Source organism: Colossoma macropomum, unplaced genomic scaffold, assembly GCF_904425465.1.
Source record: "Colossoma macropomum unplaced genomic scaffold, Colossoma_macropomum, whole genome shotgun sequence".
Classification (NCBI taxonomy): domain Eukaryota; kingdom Metazoa; phylum Chordata; class Actinopteri; order Characiformes; family Serrasalmidae; genus Colossoma; species Colossoma macropomum.
Window position 1 is genome coordinate 41,182,733 of NW_023494784.1, and position 19,918 is coordinate 41,202,650.

The window sequence follows — 19,918 nt, forward strand, 5'->3', positions numbered from 1 at the left end:
GTGTTGTTTTTTAGCAAGTTTTGATTTTTTTCTGTATTTTATAAGGGTCTGTAAGAATGTCCTCATGTTGATTTGAGTGTTGATTTGTTCTTTAGTTGAGCAGTTGAGTTATGAAATATCCTTAAATATCCTCAAACTTTGTGGTGAGCACAGTAGCCTTTACATTCCAAAGTCATGAGCTATTACTATGCCTATTACAACTGCTTGTTATGGCTTATCCAGTGACTCAGAGTGTTAAAGAGGAAACCAGGACATGAAGCAATTCAAGCATATGATTGTTTAGAGCAGGTTCTTGTGATATGAGTGTAACTACTGGTGCTAAGCAAGGTGTCTGTGAGTCATTCACTGATTTACTCAATTGTAATCCCCCTAAAAGTACAATACATTTTGTCCCTCATACTGAAACTGCCAGATACCAGCAGTAAGAATGTGGCTTTGTGCTGAAGATAACAGCGATAGCGACAGGAGTCTATCAGATTACTTCATCACAAGGCCAGCATTGTTCTTACTGCTTAGTATCCACTCAACGGCAGCTCATGAAACTTCAGCAAATGACTTCATCTTCATGAGTTAATATCGTCTTAATGTTTATCTCTCCTCTCTCTAGGACACACAATAATGGAGTAAGTCCCAGCAAAGAGACCAAGGTACAAAATTGCTTCTTTCCTTTTGAATTGAAGATTATTGAAGTGCAAGAGCACCACTTTTTTTCAGGCCTGTTTCACACGTACAGCCTCTGCGTGGCATGAACAACCAGGAATGTCTTGCTTTTTCGCTTCGGTGCTCATGTAAACAGGTTAGAGCTGGAGTGCCCAGTCTTGGTCCTGGATCTGCCACCCTGGAAAGTTGGTCTTTGTTACCCGCATCAGCTCAGATTAGGGTTAGAGCTGAATTCTGCAGGTTGGTATGTCTCCAGGACCAGGGTACCCCTGGGGTAGAGCGTTCACATAGTCTGAGCAAGCAAAACAGGGAGAACAGGCATTGGATTAGAAAATAGCCATTGACTCGTCCGGTTACCATGTGGGAAATGCAGCAAAACACAATAAAATAAACTATGAAAGATGGTTAAAATGAAACAACCACTGATAAACAGTACGCAAGTCAAAACGCGACTATGACACCTACAGTTCAAATGAAATACTAGTTGTGCTGCATACACTGATGAGTCATAACAACATGACCACTTGCTTAATATGCGGTTGATTCTCAGCATATTAGGGCACCGAAACAGCCGGAACAACTCCGAGGCATGGACTCTACAGAACCCCTGAAGGTGCCCGGTAGTATCTGGCACCAAGATGTTAGCAGCATATCCTTTAAGTCCTGCAAGTTGCAAAGTGGAGCTGTCGGACTTGTTGTTCCAGTGCATCCAATGGATGCTCGATCGGTTTGAGATCTGGGGAATTTGGAGGTCTGGGTCGCACTTAGAAGACTTCAAACCAACGAACAACGTGTGGCAGGCACGTGTGTACCTGGTCCACAACGATGTTTAGTTAGGTGAAGGTGGCACGTGTCAAATTAACGTTGACATGAATGATTGAACCCAGGGTTTCTAAGCAAAACATTGCCCAGAGCATCATACTTCCTCCACCAGCTTGTCTTCTTCCCACGGTGCATCCTGGTGCCATCACTTCCCCAGGTAAACGACTCACGCGTGCACAGCCATAAATGCCATGATATAAAAGAAAATGAGACTCATCAGACCAGGCAACCTTCTTTCATTGATCCATGGTCCAGTTCTGATGCTTGCGTGTCCATTGTAGGTACTTCAATGGTGGACAAGGGTTAGCATGGCCACTCTGACTGGTCAGAGCAGGGTACGATGCACAGTGTGCTGTAACCATCATTAAAGATTATTTTGTGCCACAGTAGCCCTTCTGTTGACTGAACCAGACAGGATAGCCTTTGTTGCCCAACAACCTGTTCCCACCATAGTCTTGCTATTTCAGAGATGCTCCGACTCACTTATCTGACCTTGAAGATTTGGCCCTTGCCGAAGTCACTCAGATCTTCATGCTTGCCCATTTCTCTTGTGTCCAACACATCAACTACGAGAACCTACTGCTTGTATATGTCTATCCCAGACTGTGACTCAGACCTTGACATGTGCTGCTGTTATGAAATAGGCTAGATTATTCACTTGATCTGTGAGTGATTACAATGTTTTGGCCAATTGGTATGTTTCAAGTTGGGTGAGGAGGCTTGAAACGATTGACCAGTCACAAGTCAGGAAACTGCTATGGCTAAACAAATGCATCGGCCTCTTTTACAGAAAATCTTTTAATTGAGAAAAGTAGCTGATTTGGCTCAATTGGAAAAAGGACGTGAGTAGGACTTGCTTGCAGTATCAGTCCACAGCGCAAACACTGTATGTATGAATGGCCAGCGTGTGCAAGTTGTAGCGGTCAGGTTGTAGCGTTGCCCATGTTATGCAAAGGTAGTATGTGCGAAACAGGCCTACAGCCAGAAAGATGTTTCCCACAAGTATTGGAACGCAAATGCTTTGAGCTGCGCAAACACTGTTCAGCCTATTGTTGCATTTTAAAATGTCATGGTGCAATTTATAATGCAACGCAGTCGCAACCTGCATTCCGTGTTGCAGCAAGTGCTTTAGTGACAGCCAAGCCTGGCCAGGCTGCTGAATTTTGTATCCGACCAGCAGTCTTTCTCAGAACTGGTAAAAGACGGTACACAACAAATAACTTTCTATCAAATTCAGATAAATCGTAATAAAATTGTTCCTTTTCTACTTAAACACGTAAATATGGTATAGATCAAAAGTTCTGTTTCCAGTGATTATTTCCACGTATTTGAACCAGCTGCGAGTGAAAAGTAATTAAACGAAATCATACACTGTAGACTTTGAGGGATTAAAAAGGGTTAATGTGCTGCTGGTTTGCTCTTGCGGTTGCGTCATGCCACCCTGCACTGTCTTCTTTTGTTTTGACTGTGTCTAAGCCTGTACCTCCACCCCTCTCCCTCACAGCCTGTCTTCTCTCGGCCTCCGTGGTCTGCGGTGCCCATCAGCAGCCCGCCCTCAACCCAGAGCTCTGTGGAAATCGAAACTCTCCCCAGGAGCCCCGGCGGCAGCCAATCAGAGAAGAGAAGGTGAGCCGCTCGCGATTGTAATGCAATAAGACAGCTAAGCTGGGTAATCTTCCTCCCTGCTGTCACTGCAGGACTGACCACTTTACCTGCACTTGGATGCTGCCGCACTTCCTGTATGAAGCTTGGGGCTCATTGGTAGTGGTGGTGGTGGTGGTGTTTGTGGGGCTGGGTTATATGGCAAAAAGATCTTTCCATATTATATTCATAATTGCTAATTATGATCTGTATTTCCTGATACTTGTCATGTCTTAATAGAGTTTTTAAGCCTGAGGGGAAAAAGCTTCTTGTGGATATATAAAAGAATTAATATTAAGATTTATCAAGATGCACTGTTAGCTAAAAAAGTAGTTGAATTGTCACAGCAGCAATTTTTGGTGCTAAAGAAAACAATTTTTGGAAGGTTATCAAATAATTATATATGACATTCACCATAATGGAGATTGTACGCATTAATATTAATCAGAAAAAGCACAATAGATGCAATAGAGAATATAATAACTGACCATCATAGTTGTAAAGGCAACTATAGCGTACTTAGAATGGGGCACATTAAAAAGAACCATTTTAGTCTTCAAATGGTTCTTTTATGTAACCACTGTCTCTAATAAAGAATCCTACGGAAACCTCTTTTGTAGAACATAAATGATAATTTGAGCTAATAATAAGTAAATGTTTACATTCTGTGGATATTGCACTTTACGTTCAACATTAATCACCTTTAAAACTGTTTAAAGAGTCAACAAAAATAGGAATAAAAAGCTAAAAAGATTACAAAGTTGTTGCAGAGGATGTTTGGTCATTTTTTGCCAGTATCATGTTCCGAGACAGTTTATTCAAAGTTATGGTCTTTTTACTGTCCATAATTAACATTGAGAATAGATAACTAGGTACCTCAGCTAGTTTTGCTAGCTGCACTGTGGAGACAGTGGTGGTCCCCCCTGCCGAGCTGTCTGAAATCACCCAGGCGGTTACATACGTTACACGAATAGATTGAACATTTTAATCATTACATTTGGGGCAAAAGTTAGCTTCGTGGGCAGCTTTTGAGCAAACATAAAGCCTACTGGGTTGCCACCACCAATCAGTATAGCCACGATTCCCATCAAGTAATATACCTAGTAATACAGCAAGGGGAAGTATCTTAGCTAAACACAAGAAGCTAAAAAACCTAAATAGCTAGCTGTAAGTGAACGGCTAGACTTGTCCCACCCTGCCTAGGGAATAGAAGCACACATCGCCATCAGGTGTACAGAAGCGTCAACTGTTCAAGGTTTAAGCAAATCGTTTTTTTAATCGAAAATATACCAAATTCATGTTATCAGTTTTGATTTTGGTATTTGTATGATTTGACCGCCCAGGTCTAGGTGTCGTGGTGGCGTTAATGCCTGTGTTGGGACTCCCGAGGTTGCTGTGGGGTATTTGTGCTTCTGGCTGGTGCTGAAAGCGCTTTACTTTTGCTTTGATATGAAGCAGACGGCGGCTGCCGGTCTGGAGGAGGTCCTGCTGTTATGGCTGGTCTCTCTCTCTCACTCTCTCTCTCTCGCTGTCTCTCTCGCTCACTCTTATTTTCTTTCATTCCCTTGTTTCTCCTAAGGCTTTTTCTGGATTACGGTGCTATGAAAAGCGTTGCCTTGAACTTCCTGAAATATTGAAAAGAAATTCAATTAGACTGTTACATGACAAGTATGTGACTGTGGAGAGAAAAAAAGTGTGGATGTTTTTCTCATAAATATTTGATCTTTTGAAAAAATGTGTTGTTTTTTTTGTTTTTTTTAACTTGTTTATTCTAGTCTGGTGTTCTGATACCAAATGGCCTTTTCTTAAGGTGAGGTATGTACTCTTCAGTTATAAAGCCTACTGGGATGTCGCCGCCAATCAGTTTTTTGATTCTTTGGGTGGGCTCCCGTGATTGGTTCTCTTCTAGCTGGGAAGATCTGCTTTTACAGCACTCCCTTGGTGCTCTTTCAAATCAGTTCAATCAATGGACGCGGTAAACTTGCTTGATGTTGAGAATCATTTAGGATGAATGGCCTAGCTTTGATTTGTTCTGCCTTCTTGCAAGCTTTGGGCTCTTTCTGATCTAATCAGAGTTCTCTTTTACTCTTCCCTCAACTCTGTATTAAACTGGTACATGCTAACCTAAAACTGCCTCCTTTAACGTGGTTGTTCGACAGATGGCCTATAATAACACAGCAGGCATATAAAAATGCATAACTTTTATCAGTCAGTATCTTTCCAGCTTAAGATTTGATTAGAAGTGCAACTGACAACTGAAAAATCGTAAAAGGCATATTTGTTCTTGTGGAATAATGGCAAAGAACCAGAGCAAAGCCATTTGTCGACATGCAATTGCAATTTAATAACATTTAATTGGGAAAAGATTTGAAATGCAATCATTTAACCCTTTAAACACCCAGAACCCACTGATGGGCCCAAAGTGTTATTACACACTTCTATAACCTAAGAAAAACTCAACTAGTTTGCATTGAAACCCCCAGTTTGCATCAAAGCCTTATTTTAAGGGTAAAGTGGCATTCCCCTGATTTTTGTCAATAATTGATTGGTTTAATGTGAAATGCTCCGTTCTAGAGAAACCTACAGAGTTTGGGGTTCACAGTGGTGGTTATAGGAACCAGACGTCTGAAGAGTTTAATCCCTTTAAAAGTGTATTAATAAAGTTTTTATAATGGACTATTTCACATCAAACCACTCTGAATGACTTTGTTTACATCTCAGTCATTTATTTATGAAGAAATTTGGAGGCCTTTCCAATTTAAGGTCAGCACAGATGCGTTCAAACAGTTCGAGCAGCAGCCGATCAACAGTGAAGCACAGTCCTCTGCATCTGTGCTCCATACAGTCTTCAACTTGCATACTTCTCAGCATTAACTGATTCAGTGAAATTCTTTAATGGAAATTACATAAATAATACCAGGTAACTCAGTACCTTTTGGTAATAAACTGGTTTTGAAAGTCGTTGCTGCAAACACGTGCATTTGTTAGGTCCTGCTGAGAATTATGGCTGTTTCTTTTCTAAATGAGGAAAACTAAAGCGACTTATGTCCTGGAGAAACTTCAGAAATTCCGAAGCCACATCCACATACTTTGCATATTTATTTAAAAAAATCTATTTTTAAAAAATAGTGTTAAGCTAGTTTTTCTAACTTTACATACATATATGTCCAGATGTTCATAGAAACCTACTTAACCAGCATTTCTTCTGAAATCAAGGATACTAATACACTAGATGTTGGAACATTTGTTGTAAAGATTTGATTGCATTCAGCTACAAAAGCATTAGTGAGGTCAGGTACTGATGTTGGATGATTTGCTCTGATCATTCCAACTCATCCCAGCCTCCAGCCGACGCTTCACAATGTGCATTGTGACCTTAGGCTAATGTGGAGCTGGTTGAGTGTGTCAGTTCTAGTGGTCACTGCCTTTCTTTGCAGATACAAGCTGTGACTAATGCAAGAAATGACTAATGCAAAATGCCCAACAATAGCTTTTGACACAGCTGTGACTTCTAAGGGTTAGTTTGTGACCATCAGTTTGCTGGCCATCTGACCTGTCGGGGCTTATTTGGCAAAAACCTACTGTAAATCACAGCATTGAGGCATTCATTTTCTCTACCTTGCTGGGTTACATGTCCTGCTTCTGTAAGCCAACTAACATTAACTCTAAACTCGCACCTCTAATGTAAATTAAACACTCCCATCATTCTAAACTGACCTAATGAATCGTCCAAGCAAAAGTATTTAAGCCATTGTTTGTCAGTGTTTTTTTTGTCTCATTGGAGTTATTTGCTCTCGACTTCATCACACTTTTTTCTGTTCATCTTCTCCTCTGCAAGTCATCTGTTCCCCTTTCCCTTCACCTCTGTTTTCTGCTAAATAATTTAGAAGACCTCCTCTTTCGATTAGAAGAGTGTCGGTGTTAATTATTTATACTTCTTTGACACATTATTGATGACGCAGGCATGTTTACCAAGGTACTTGCAGCCCACAGCACCAAAATGAGGAGCTATTAACTATTAAGAATTTGCGCTGAAAGTGGGGAAAAACATGAACCTGAACCTTTTTTTGGATGCTGTGTAACACGGCAGAATCGAGGCTGATCATTAAGCTTGTACATCAGCGTGTGTTAAAAGCATACATCTTCATGTCCCAGTCCTGTGCGAAAGAAAGATTTGCTTGATTTCCAATTCCATTTTTGGAGAAGATTCAATAATATTCAATAATTTGCTTGCTTAAGGAAGGGGAAAGTCAATAGGTTTCCAAAAGTACACAGAATATGGGACTCTGAACAAGCATCTGCAAGACCTGGTAGACCACTAACACTGTCCCCATCAGAGGAGTAAGCTTTTATCTTTGAGAGACAGGAAAAATCAAGCTCCACTCTTGCTTCATATCTGGAACTTGGATTAATGTGTTTCCGTCCATCCTTCTACTGTGAGAAGACAACTCAACGCTATGGGTCTGAGAAAATGAAGAAAATTCAAAATCAAGCAAAGAAACTGCTGATGTTCTCAGAACAGTGGACTGACCACCCCAGGCCTCAACATCACTGAAAGCGTTTGGGATTATTTGGATCGTGAGAAGCAGAAAGTTCAACCAACTTCTAAGACTGAACTTTGGAGGTGTGGAAAAATATCCCTGCAGATTTCTTTGAAAAACTGAAAGTGAGTGTCCTGAAAAGAATGGAAGCAGTTATAAAAGCAAAGAGTGGAGCCAATTAACACTGAAAAAATAATATTTTTATTTGTTAAGGCTTCTATGTAATTTTGCATTAAATACGATTTGTGCTTTCTCCTGCTGAAAAATGAAGAAGTTGTACTGAAAGGCCTTTTTGATAGGAAAGTAAAGTCTTTTTATCTACTATTTTTAATTCTCTTTACAATACACTCTCAGAAAAAAGGTACTAAACTGTCACTGGGGTGGTACCTTCAAGACTACATCTCAGTACCTTTAGTCAGGGAACATAACTGTACTATAATCCATTAAAATCATATTTTCTGAGTTGTATGAACTCCACACACCCCGTCTCGCCTCCAGGCTTTTTATTTTATTATTCTGTTTTAAAACGTTGTTATGAAAAGGTACAAATCTGTACTTTTCACCTGGAAAAACTTATTTAAGGTTCACAACTGGACCCTAAAACCACTGTTGTACCTTTTGAGGGAACATCTACATCACTTGTACCTTGATGAACGGAAAATGTACCCGCACAGAACCTTTATTTCTAACAGTGTAAAGCTCATAACACTCACATTTGACCTGATATTTCGACACTTTTCACTATATGATAGCCTGTTTGAACTAAAATAAAATTGAAACAACATATATTTCCTGTCAAAATTTGACATTTTACCTCTTTTTGGCTAAAAAACAAGGTCATGTTTTAGACATTTTTCCCCATTTTTGGTGGCAGAAAATTTGGTTCACCTGTACTCAGATTCAAGAAAGCCTGTAGAGATAAGCTGGTAAAATGTCAGCCAGTATAGCTGCATGCCAGGTCCTGACCAGTGCTAGACCAGTGTTTAAAGTATCCAGCTCTCCCTCATTTCCTCTAGAATCCTTCCTCCTGTGTTCCTATGTTGTTCTTTCTGCCTTTCCTCCTGCCTGTCCTCTCCGACTCCCCCATCTCTTTGGCATTCCAATCTTCTTCTTCTTCTCCTCTTAGCTACACTGCCCTAACTCCTCCAGAACTCCTCCCACCCAGGCCTCCCTCCGTCGCCACAGCAGCGTGACCGTTTGGCCCCGCCCTCTTCACCCTGGACCCCCACCCACAAGACATTCCACAGACCAGGAGGAGGCCGTTTTCTCTGACCAAAACTGGAGTGAGATTACCTGAGCTTGAGCATCCCCTTCCCCAAACCTAACCACAGAAACCGCCTTGGCCTCCAGCCTCCACCCCGTCACTGAAACTGTCCAGAGCGAGGCAGCTGGAGTGGAGAAGATAATGACCACTGGCTCGCAGACAGCTGGGGACGGTGCTGCCTGCTGTCAAGAGACACCTTACTGTTACTGTTGCTGCTTCGTCTCTGTCTGATGAAATGACCAGACCATTACTCAGCCTCCGCTTTAACCTCAGAGATGAACGGGGTGTATTTTAGTATTATTATTATGGTTCATTCTGTCTTGCATAAGTATTGTAGTATAAAGCCCAGAGGGCAACGACCCAACAAACTCCAGCAAACCCAGTAATGGCGGTTTTGTGCCACACCTGAGAGTTTCTAGAAAATTCGTCCCACTTCCACATTGTTCTTGAATGTTCTCTCTCCATTTAGACTGATACGTCTGGCTTGTCCATCCTTATGCTGGAGCTGTATAAATCCCAGAGCACAAGTGTGACTGTTTGGAGCCTCTACAGTGTTCTCCTCTACCATTCACACTGTTCTAGAATGTTCTCCCCCACATTTACACTGGTTAATTTGGCTTATCTATTCTTATTCTGGAACATCATAAATCCCAAAGCACACTGGCCCAACGTTCTCCAGCAAATGCCAACAAGCCCAAACATAGAGTTGGTATGCTTTACCTGTATGTGATAGTTTAGAGTTTTTCCCGCACGATTTACGTGGTTCTGGTATGTTCTCCACCACACTGACTGTTCTAGAATGTTTCCCCCATGCACACACTACCCACCACTCGCATCATGCTGCAGTGTTCTTCTCTGTTCACTCAGTTTTAGAATGTTTTCTCAATGTACCTTGTTTGAGAATATTGCTAAGAACATTTCAAGACGTTCTTCTCATGTTCTGTGTTCTAGATTGTTTCCCACATGCACATTGTTCTAAAATGTTCTCCTCTGCACACTGAATATTTTCACCTATGCCCACTGTTCAACAATACTTTGTTCTAAAACGTTTACCTCATGTACACTGTTCTACAATAGTTTCCCTATTTTTGAATACTTCCCCCCTTCACACTGTTCTAGATTATTTCACCATGCATGCTGTTCTAGAATATTCTCCTCCTATGCCCAGTGTTCTAGAATGCTTCACCCAAGCATTGTTCAACAATGTTTACCTCATGTACACCGTTCTAGAGTACTTTCCCAATGCACTGTTCTAGAATGTCTCCCCCTTGCACACTGTTCTAGATTATTTCACCATGCATGCTGTTCTAGAACATTCTCCTATGCCCACTGTTCTAGAATGCTTTTCCCATGCAGTGTTCTACAACGTTCACTTCATGTACACTGTTCCAGAATACTTTCCCAATGCACTGTTCTAGAACACCCCCCCTTCACACTGTTCTAGATTATTTCACCATGCATGCTGTTCTAGAATATTTTCCTCCTATGCCCACTGTTCTAGAATGCTTTTCCCATGCAGTGTTCTACAACGTTCACTTCATGTACACTGTTCCAGAATACTTTCCCAATGCACTGTTCTAGAACACCCCCCCCTTCACACTGTTCTAGATTATTTCACCATGCATGCTGTTCTAGAATATTTTCCTCCTATGCCCACTGTTCTAGAATGCTTTTCCCATGCAGTGTTCTACAACGTTCACTTCATGTACACTGTTCCAGAATACTTTCCCAATGCACTGTTCTAGAACACCCCCCCCTTCACACTGTTCTAGATTATTTCACCATGCATGCTGTTCTAGAATATTTTCCTCCTATGCCCACTGTTCTAGAATGCTTCTCCCATGCACTGTTCTACAACGTTCACTTCCTGTATATTGTTCTAGAATACTTTCCCAAAGCACTGTTATAGAATACTTCCCCCTTTCACACTGTTCTAGAATGTTTCCCCAAAGCACTGTTTTAGAACCTTCAATTTGAATGGTTCTACTATTTTCTCTGCATTCTCATTATTAATTTTTAATTAATTTTAATCACCCCCCTTCATACTAGTATAGATTCCACTCCCTCATTCACACTGTTCTACAGTGTTCTCCCTCATTCACACTGTTCTTTAATTACCCCCCCTTCATTCTAGTATAGATTCCTCTCCCTCATTCACACTGTTCTACAGTGTTCTCCCTCATTCACACTGTTCTTTAATTACCCCCCCTTCATTCTAGTATAGATTCCTCTCCCTCATTCACACTGTTCTACAGTGTTCTCCCTCATTCTGCAGTGTTCACAGTAATTCGTCTTTGTTCTTGTTCTGGTATGAAGTACAAAGAGCTGCCTAGATTAGAATATGTGTGTTGGGTAGTGTTGGGTCGGTGAACTCTCGGCTTAATTTCAATCATTCCATCTTTCATTGTATATATTTCAAATTCAGGTTATTGTTTTTCCGTTTCAGTTTAACCACACATTTCAATGTAACTCAAATAAGAGTCAAATAAGAGTAAACACAGCACAGGAGTTTCCTTAGAACTTTCTTTCTGTCCTGTAAATTAGACGTTTTTGTTTTTCTTGCACAGCTCTACCAATGAACTGCTAACCTTACTGTTTTACAGTAAATTTGTGACCAAAGAAAGTCTCTCTCACTTTTCTTGAGGGCATTTCCCCATGACTAGCAAGTCTTGTTAAAGGCTTTTAAAGGGGAATTCTGCCAGTTTTCTTTCATTTTCTGCATTATATAATTGTTAAGATGTAAACAAATGTAGTCAAAGTAGTTTGAGGTTAAATGCTCCGTTCTAGAGGAACTTATCGATGTAAAGTTGTTCATCGTGGTGGTGATGGGAACCAGCCGTCTGAAGAGCTTAATGCCTCTAAAAGCTCCCTCACAAAGTTATTACATGAAACGGTTATGAATACACTGCCTGATGCCTGAGACGTTATTTTACAAATGTTTTGAAATCAAGTTTTGGCCTTTTTGGAAACACATTCATGGCGGAGGGATACATGCAGGGTGTTATTAGGCAAAATAGTCCACAAAAAAACCTTACCACTATTTTATTATCATCGACATTACATATCGTCACTGTCCAGTGAAAACCATGTATCTCCATTTTTGTTGATTTTTTAGTTTTCTACATCATTTCAACACACCAGCTGTCCTTTACATTGTGTTTCATTATTAATGGACCAATAGAAATGCTCTAAAATCACTTAGAGCAAAGTCTCTTTACATTGACTTACATTGAAAGGTTAGAGAGTTTTTGCCTTCTCCTGAAAAGTGAATATTTTGGAGATCCTTGTTTTTCATTGCACAGTGACGATATAAAAGCTCAGAAGACTCATGTAGGTTCACTGGTGGTTTTGGAACCTAAATAAAGTGGCTATATTTGTGTTGTAGACATTGTGACCCCTGGTTCCTATCACCACCACTGTGAAGACATCTGAGTCAGTAAACTTCTTCACAACAAACCATTTCACATCTAACCACTCTGAATGACTTTGTTTACGTCTCAGTGATTGAATTATGCAGAAATTTTGAAAAATTGGCAGATTTTCCTTTTAAGTTTTGGTTAGTTTTTGTCCTGAAACAAATCTTCAGAAGAATGTAAATAAATGAAAGTAAGGTATTCACACAGAACAGTCTGGCTTTACCTTAAATCAAATTGGTTAATAATAGGGATGCACCGATGTCCCTTTTGCCCCAGATACCGAAGCCTGATCCTCAAGTATCAGCCAATACAGATTACCAATACCGATCCGAACGCTATCTAACCAGTTGTAACTACTTGTTAGGTGCCTTGTACTTTGGTGAAAAGCAGTGTTATGTGCCACAAATGAAACTAACTAAACTAACAAATTTTTCAGTTTTTGGCATAATTTGTGCATTTTGTGATGAATAGACCCAAAGAAGTGTCCCAAAATGACTGGGGTGGGGGGGGGGTCTGGTTTCATTGACCTACATTAAAAGTAAACTATGTTATTTCCTTCTCCTGTAATGTTACCTTTTTGGAGATACAGTGTTTCGTTCCGACAGCAGTGATTTACTGGTTACTTCACATTTAAATAGTTTCAGAGCTGCGAAAAGCATTCTGCATTTTACTGTTCCCTGTCTTAAGCATGAAATGACCCCTATGCTGACGCTGCTTGCTCCATCTACTGGTGCACATGCAAGGTTCCCTCAGTACTGCTTTAGATATGCTTTAGAAATCGCTTCATTGTGTCAGTGTTGTCTAATGCTGATACTGTTCAAGTGCCATTGTCAGTCACTGACTCTAGTTAAGATTTGTGTGGGACTCAACTGCATTATAATGTAATGCTTCTTTCTCAAAGGACTTCATTAAACTCTTTCTAAAAGGGGAGCGACCATCCCAGGCAAGTCTGAAGTTCAGTTTCAGTGCTGTAAGATATAAGGAATAAGAGGATGTCAGTAGTGAAGAGGGCGTGTCCTGTTTGGATTGAAAATTGTTATATTTAAGCGCTTATTGAGCTGATCAGATAGGGAGGGTGTAGGAAAGCTTTTGGCGGTGTCAGTGCTGGCCATGACTTTTCACATTCCTTTACAGCCAGTTAGCTTACTGCTGTGCAGAAGTGTGTGTGTGTGTGTGTGTGTGTGTGTGTGTGTGTGTGTGTGGGGTCTGTGACTTTAATTGAGCCGTAGAGGAATGTGTGGGTGGTCAGCTCTGATAAAGAGCAACTCCACTGTTTTTCATGCTTCTTTGTTAGAAGCTAAGAAGTGCTGTTGGTCTTAAGTGATGCATCTTTAGATGGAGTCAAATAAGATAAGAGAACAAATGCATTTGGCCTCATTTGTTTGTTTGTACATATGTACTCATATAGCAAATTAAAGTTTTTATGGAACACGTTGAGATATAACAGATTGTAGTTGGAGTTTATTGATTTTAATGTGAATCAATGAAATTATACAGGAAATCTGTAACAATGTTATGGTATATTATGGTTCCTTTGATTGTTTTTGAGTGTAGACAAGATTATTGTACACTATGGGTTGGTTACCCTCCAGGCATTTTATTTATATATATATATATATATATATATATATATATATATATATATATATTAGTGTTTGTAGACACCTGCTCATCCAGTGTCTTTTTTTTTTTTTTTTAATCATGTTATTATTAAGGAGTTTGTCCCCGCTTTGCTGCAGTAACAGCCTCTACTCTTCCGTGAAGGCACTAGATATTGCTGTGAGGATTTTTATTGCATTCAGCCACAAGAGCATTGGTGAGGTCAGGTATTGATGTGCGATGATCTGTTCTGGATCTCCAACTCATCCCAAAGATATTGGATGGCATTTCATTACTCCAGAGAACACAGTTCCACTGCTTCACAGCCCAATGCTGGGGGGCTTTATGCCCCTTTAGCCAACGTGTGGCACTAGGCATGATGACCTTAGGTTTAAATTTGGTGTAGTGCATATTCATCAGCCTTGTTTTGAAGTAATTTTAGCCTTAAGTGATGTGCTTTCAGCCTTACAACCCTGTTTAGGTAACGGTGGGTTAAGTTGCTGATGTTGTTTAGGTACTAGTTTTGTTTTTCTAGCTTAGTCTGCATCGCTGTCTGGCTGTTGGAGTCTTAGCAAAACAAAACTTACTGTTTCCTCAGTGCCACTTCAGTGCCAGTGAACGTCAAAAACGTGTTATGATGATGATGATGATGATGATGATTATTATTATTATTATTATTATTATTATTATTATTATTATTGCAATGCATATTAGTCCAGTCTAACATCCCCTGTTCCTTCAGTTCGGTTTAACCATTTTCCATGGTTATTTTCCATATAAGAGGACTCTGTTACCTGCACAGACCTATGTTTAACACTTGAAACATGTTTGTTGCCTTTCTTTATCATTCCATCACATCTTTACAGAGATCCATTCAAAATGTTTGTGATTATCTGCCTGTATCTCATTAAAATCTATGCTCAAAGTAGTTGGTGAGCGTGTATGTCCACGTAGGTCTTGGGTATGCTTTCTGTGAGCTACTGTTTACCTATCACTGTATAAAATGAGCTCAATGCTGCCTTTACTGTTGGATGCAATGCAGCAGTTTTTGAGTGTGAATTCACATGGCTGTGAAAACGCTTCTAACTGTTTTGTTAGAGTGAAAATAAAAGGCCAGTGAAGTGTGAAATGCATTCTTATTTGTGTGCATGCTTGGAGAGAATCTACGAAGAACTGAAAAAATCATTTTTTCAAGTTTCAAAGTTCAGCTTTCAAAGTTTTATTTGTAACATACACAGTCATACACAGTACAACTAGCAGTGAAATGCTTGGATAACTGCCCGCTCACATGAAGCAATAAGGTAATAAGATACAGCAGTCAAATAAAAGAACAATACTGTAGAAAATATATAACAAAATATCCATCTATGGAATATACACTATAAACACAATGTAGATTTAAAATGTGCAGTGTGCACATGGCATTGCTGGAAGTTAAGTGCAAGGTGCAAAGTGAAAGAGCAACATAATGCTGTGCACCTGAGCAGGAGGTGGTATAAATAAATTAAACATGGTTAATGTTTAGTGCAGAGTCCTGTGTGTGATGGGTGTGTGTGTGTGTGAAATGGTCCTGTTGCTTTGATCACATTCTTTATATGTCAGAATAAATATGATAGCAGCATTGAGAAATGACATCATCAAAGCAGCAAAGTAGGTAAAAATGCACAGTCTTTTTAAAGTTAGGGGCCATAAATTCACGTTCAAGTTTCATATATTGATTTTTGTACAAAATTGTGTTGACGCCTATATTTAACTCATATATTTAACTTGCATTGAAAGTTAGACTTTCAGAGGTGGGAACAAGTCACTAAGTTGCAAGTAACAAGTCTCAAGTCTTCACACTCAAGTCCCGAGTCAAGTCCCAAGTCAAGAGAGTCGAGTCGAGTCTCGAAGTCCTGAGTCAGTACCGGCGAGTCTCAAGTCAGTCGTCCTAATCAGCCAGTCCTAAACAAGCCAGTCTGCATTCTTCACCAGTTTAAGGCCATAACACTGAATACTGGTAACAGCACTGTAGCCTTTTAATGACAGCACATTAGCAGTGTATGGCTGTGTATTACTCACATGACTCGAGTCCACATTCCTGTAGATTTTGAAGTGGATGCCGAGTTTTCAAAGAGACTTCTTCATTGACTGCATCATAGTGATAGGAGTATAAATACTCTCAACAAATGATGCTGTGCTGTTAAACTGAAAAAGGCATATAGATGCCTGGATAATGTTGACTGAAAAGTCTGAGAATCGTCATTACTGAAATTTACATCATAAAACATTGCTATACTATCTATTTCAAAGCGTTCTGGGGTCGGTATGAAGGGTCTTTGTTGATTAGATGAAGTCTGCTGGGCGGCAGGTGAGTGTAACTCATTATGTGAATCAGTGTGAAGCTGTGCTGTAGAAGCTTTTAGTGCTGGATTGGTTCTCACATGCCTTTCCCCTTCTTGTTTACCCAGCATGCCCATTGTGGCCAGCCTGCTTGAAACATGTGTGGATGAGGTCATCCGGGTTCCTGTTCCCATCGCAACAGCGGGCTTGGCAGAGGAGTCGTGTCCCGGTGCTGCTCACTCCACACCGAGCGCGGTTAATGAGGAAGGTCTGTCACTCGCAGGTGAGTCTAATATGCATGCAGACATGCGTCATCACACAATAGGAGTAACTATAAATATAAAAATACTGCAGGGACTTGAGTCAGTTTTATTTTTGTGATATGCACAGTACAGATACAGAATGGACTTTTCTGACTGTATGCAACTTTGTCAAGTCAGTAAATTTACTTTTACCGTGAAAAACCAAACTGCTTTTTCAGTAGATTTAGCAATAAAAGTTATCAAAAAATCAAATAAAAGGCAAATTTGCAGAATGTTCCCAACTAAATATAATTAATCAGGCAAGACATGTTTGGAGTATGAAGTTTGCTGCTTTATATTTGCACTGGAGCTACAAGCTACAATATTAACATAGCTAACAAGTAGAAGCCACCAGTTAGCATCATGCAAACTACACTACGCAAATGTTTGGGCGTCCCCACCCAAAGTATACATTTTGTTGAATTTTGAAGTGAACAGAAATGAACTTCTGCAGCAAACTAATTCAAAAAGTAACATTTTTTTGCAAATGCTGATGCACAGACATTAATAGAAAACAAAAAAATAATAATTGTGGCATGTGCTGCAGTTATGAGCCTTTCCAGTTGTTAATTCTCAGAACTTAAATGACCATTCAGGCTGGTTAGACAGATCAAATGACAGTCTTGATCTGCTTGACCAGCCCTAACAGATGAAAATAAAACAAATCTGTGATCCTTGTGTTATCATTCATCAACCATGGGCTCCTCTAAGAAGCTGGCTGAGGGTCTGAAAATGTAGCTAATGTGCCTACAAAGAGGGGGAGACTATAAAAAGATATCAGATTCCTTCCTGTTCACAGTTTCCTCCGTCTGAAATACCATTTAGAAATGTCAGTTAAGGGGAACAGTGTAAGTCAAGGCTAGATCTGGAAGACCAAGAAAACGTTCATTTAGAACTGCTTGTATGCTGCCCAGAAAGGCAAAGCAAAACCCCCAAATGACCAAGGGTCTGCAGGTAGGTTAAGCTGACACAGGAGTGGTGGTGCATTGTTCTGCCAGGCAGCCATTACTGCAAAAACATGATCTGCATTGACAATCTGCATCAGAAGGAGACCTTACCTCCGACCTTATCACAAAAGTCAACGTATCTAGATGTATCTAGAACATCTAGATAAGCCAGCAGCATTTTGGAAACAAGTGCTGTCAGCTGATGGAGTAAAAATGTCTCTCTTTGGCCACAGTCACCAAAGATATGTTTGGAGCAGCATATGATGAAAAGAACACCGTGCCAACTGTTAAACGTGAGGGGGATCTATAATGTTGCAGGGTTTTGTGGCAGCCAGTTGCACAGGATACACTGCATGGGTAGAAGAACAGGTTCCACTAAATATCAGTGAATTCTGGCAGCAAATGTGACACAATCAGCCAAGAAACGGCAGCTGAGAAATGTCAGTTTTGATGGATTTGTATCAAATCACAAAAGCAAGATTATTTGAGATTAACAACTAAAAGTTGAACCTATGACCTGATGATGGTAATTTAAACCAGTAGGTCTCATAGTTTGACCACCTGGGTGGTCACAGTTCATCCAGCATGGCTGAATGTAATGACATCACTGTTGGTTGATGGTTAATTTTGATTGTGTAACTTTGCTCTGCTTTCAGAAGCTGCAGCTCGGCTGAAGCAGCTGGAGATCGAGAGCACGTCGGTGTCTGCTGCCCGCGCCAACGTCAACCTCAACATGAACAACCAGGTCAGTTCAGCCAACAGGAACAGTACCTCAGACACACATACATACTCATGCACTCATGCTAATGAGCGATAAATAGGAAAAGGCATTAACATTTCAGATGACTGACATAAACTAATGTAACATTTTATATTTTAATTTGGTGTTAATTGGCCTTTTAATTGGGTGTTAATTGGCCTTTATTTTAAATGGCCTACATCCTACATCATTTTCTTCCCTGAGGTCCACTTACGGCATTTTGGGTGGTTTTATGTTGCAAAGTGGTCATAATTTAGTTTTACAGGCCCATTTTCCAACCTCTGTTTATCTCTCAGAATTAAACAAACTGTTCTCGTTACATAATAATGCACATTAAGACCTTGAGGATATAATTGACAGCATTTGATATTAATATGTTCTAGGTAGTGTCACCTGGCTTCTGGAGTTTATTACTTTAGAGCTAATAAGAGTTAATATGTCTTTTAAGACGTGTTCCATGTTTTAAAGATTTTGCCATCACTAACTAGAGGGAAGAAATGCTAAAGGAGCCTTTAGTAAGTCGTTATGCAATCACAAATTCAATACCAGAAAGATTTACTTCACTTTAATACTTACTGCCAGTATATTTGCATAATAATGTCTTAAGGTGTTTATTGTGCATTATTACAACTAATAATGCAATTAATAGTAATTTTCATAGGACAGAACTCCATTTATGTACTAGCACAAGTCATAGTGAATAAAGCTTAAAGCATAGTAAATAAACCGTATAGAAGTGTGTAATTTGGGCTTTACTGAGCAAAAAGAAAAACCTTAATAAAACCCCAGTTACATTAGCCAAAAGTTTGTGGACATCCCTACTAATTATCGAGGTCAGGTGTTTCAGCTACACCCTTTGCTAACGGGTGTATAAAATCAATCACACAGCTAAAGTAAAGAGTAAGATTAAACAGCAAAACCTTAATAAACCCCCAAATACACTGGCCAAAAGTATGTGGAGTACCCCTCTAAAGCAGCGTTCACATTTCAAGCCTCATTGCTCAACTCTGATTTTTTGTTCAAATCTGATCTCTCTGAGATGACGCTTCACACTCATTTAGGTAAGTGACTTCATTAATCTGTCATTAATGTGAACGAACCGGCATCCTGAAATGACCCTCATGAGCTCATCCTACTCAGTAACGTCACGTGAATGAATCACGTTCATCATCAGCACAAACTAATGAGCAGAACGAGCTTCGCTGAAGATCATTAACTCTGATCAGCTCTCAGCTTCATTATTAGAGCGAGACGAAGGAAAAAAAGGTGAGATGAGCTGCTTTTCCACCGTGTACAGGCTTTAACTTCTGTTCAGCGCTGCTGCCATGGTAACGCTGAATGATGGCGAATGCGCAGTGGAAAAACAGCACATGAATTCTGATCTGAGCGTCACATTAAGGTCGCATGGCCACAAATCAGATACGTATCCGATCTTGGACCACATATGAAAGTGGCTCAGGTCTGATTTGAAAAGATCAGGTTTGTGTCCACCCAGCTCTGAAAACATCAGATCACATTAGGGCAAAACATCGGATTTGTGCCACTTCAACCTGGTGATGTGAACGTAGCCTAATTGTTAAGTTCAGGTGTTTCAGCCACACCAATTTCTAACAGGTGTATAAAATCAAGCACATAGCCTTGCAG

General features: G+C 40.1%; 1 protein-coding gene across 2 annotated transcripts in view; it reads left to right on the plus strand.

Annotated features, from left to right (window-relative positions):
* epb41l5 (erythrocyte membrane protein band 4.1 like 5) overlaps positions 1–19,918 on the plus strand; it is an 87,025-nt gene that overhangs the window by 46,807 nt on the left and 20,300 nt on the right. For both annotated transcript variants that reach the window (XM_036571641.1, XM_036571645.1), the window contains exons 15-18: positions 608–647; positions 2,987–3,108; positions 16,394–16,548; positions 18,171–18,259. In XM_036571641.1, coding sequence (XP_036427534.1) covers positions 608–647; positions 2,987–3,108; positions 16,394–16,548; positions 18,171–18,259 — 406 coding nt within the window. The remainder of the gene's footprint in view (positions 1–607; positions 648–2,986; positions 3,109–16,393; positions 16,549–18,170; positions 18,260–19,918) is intronic.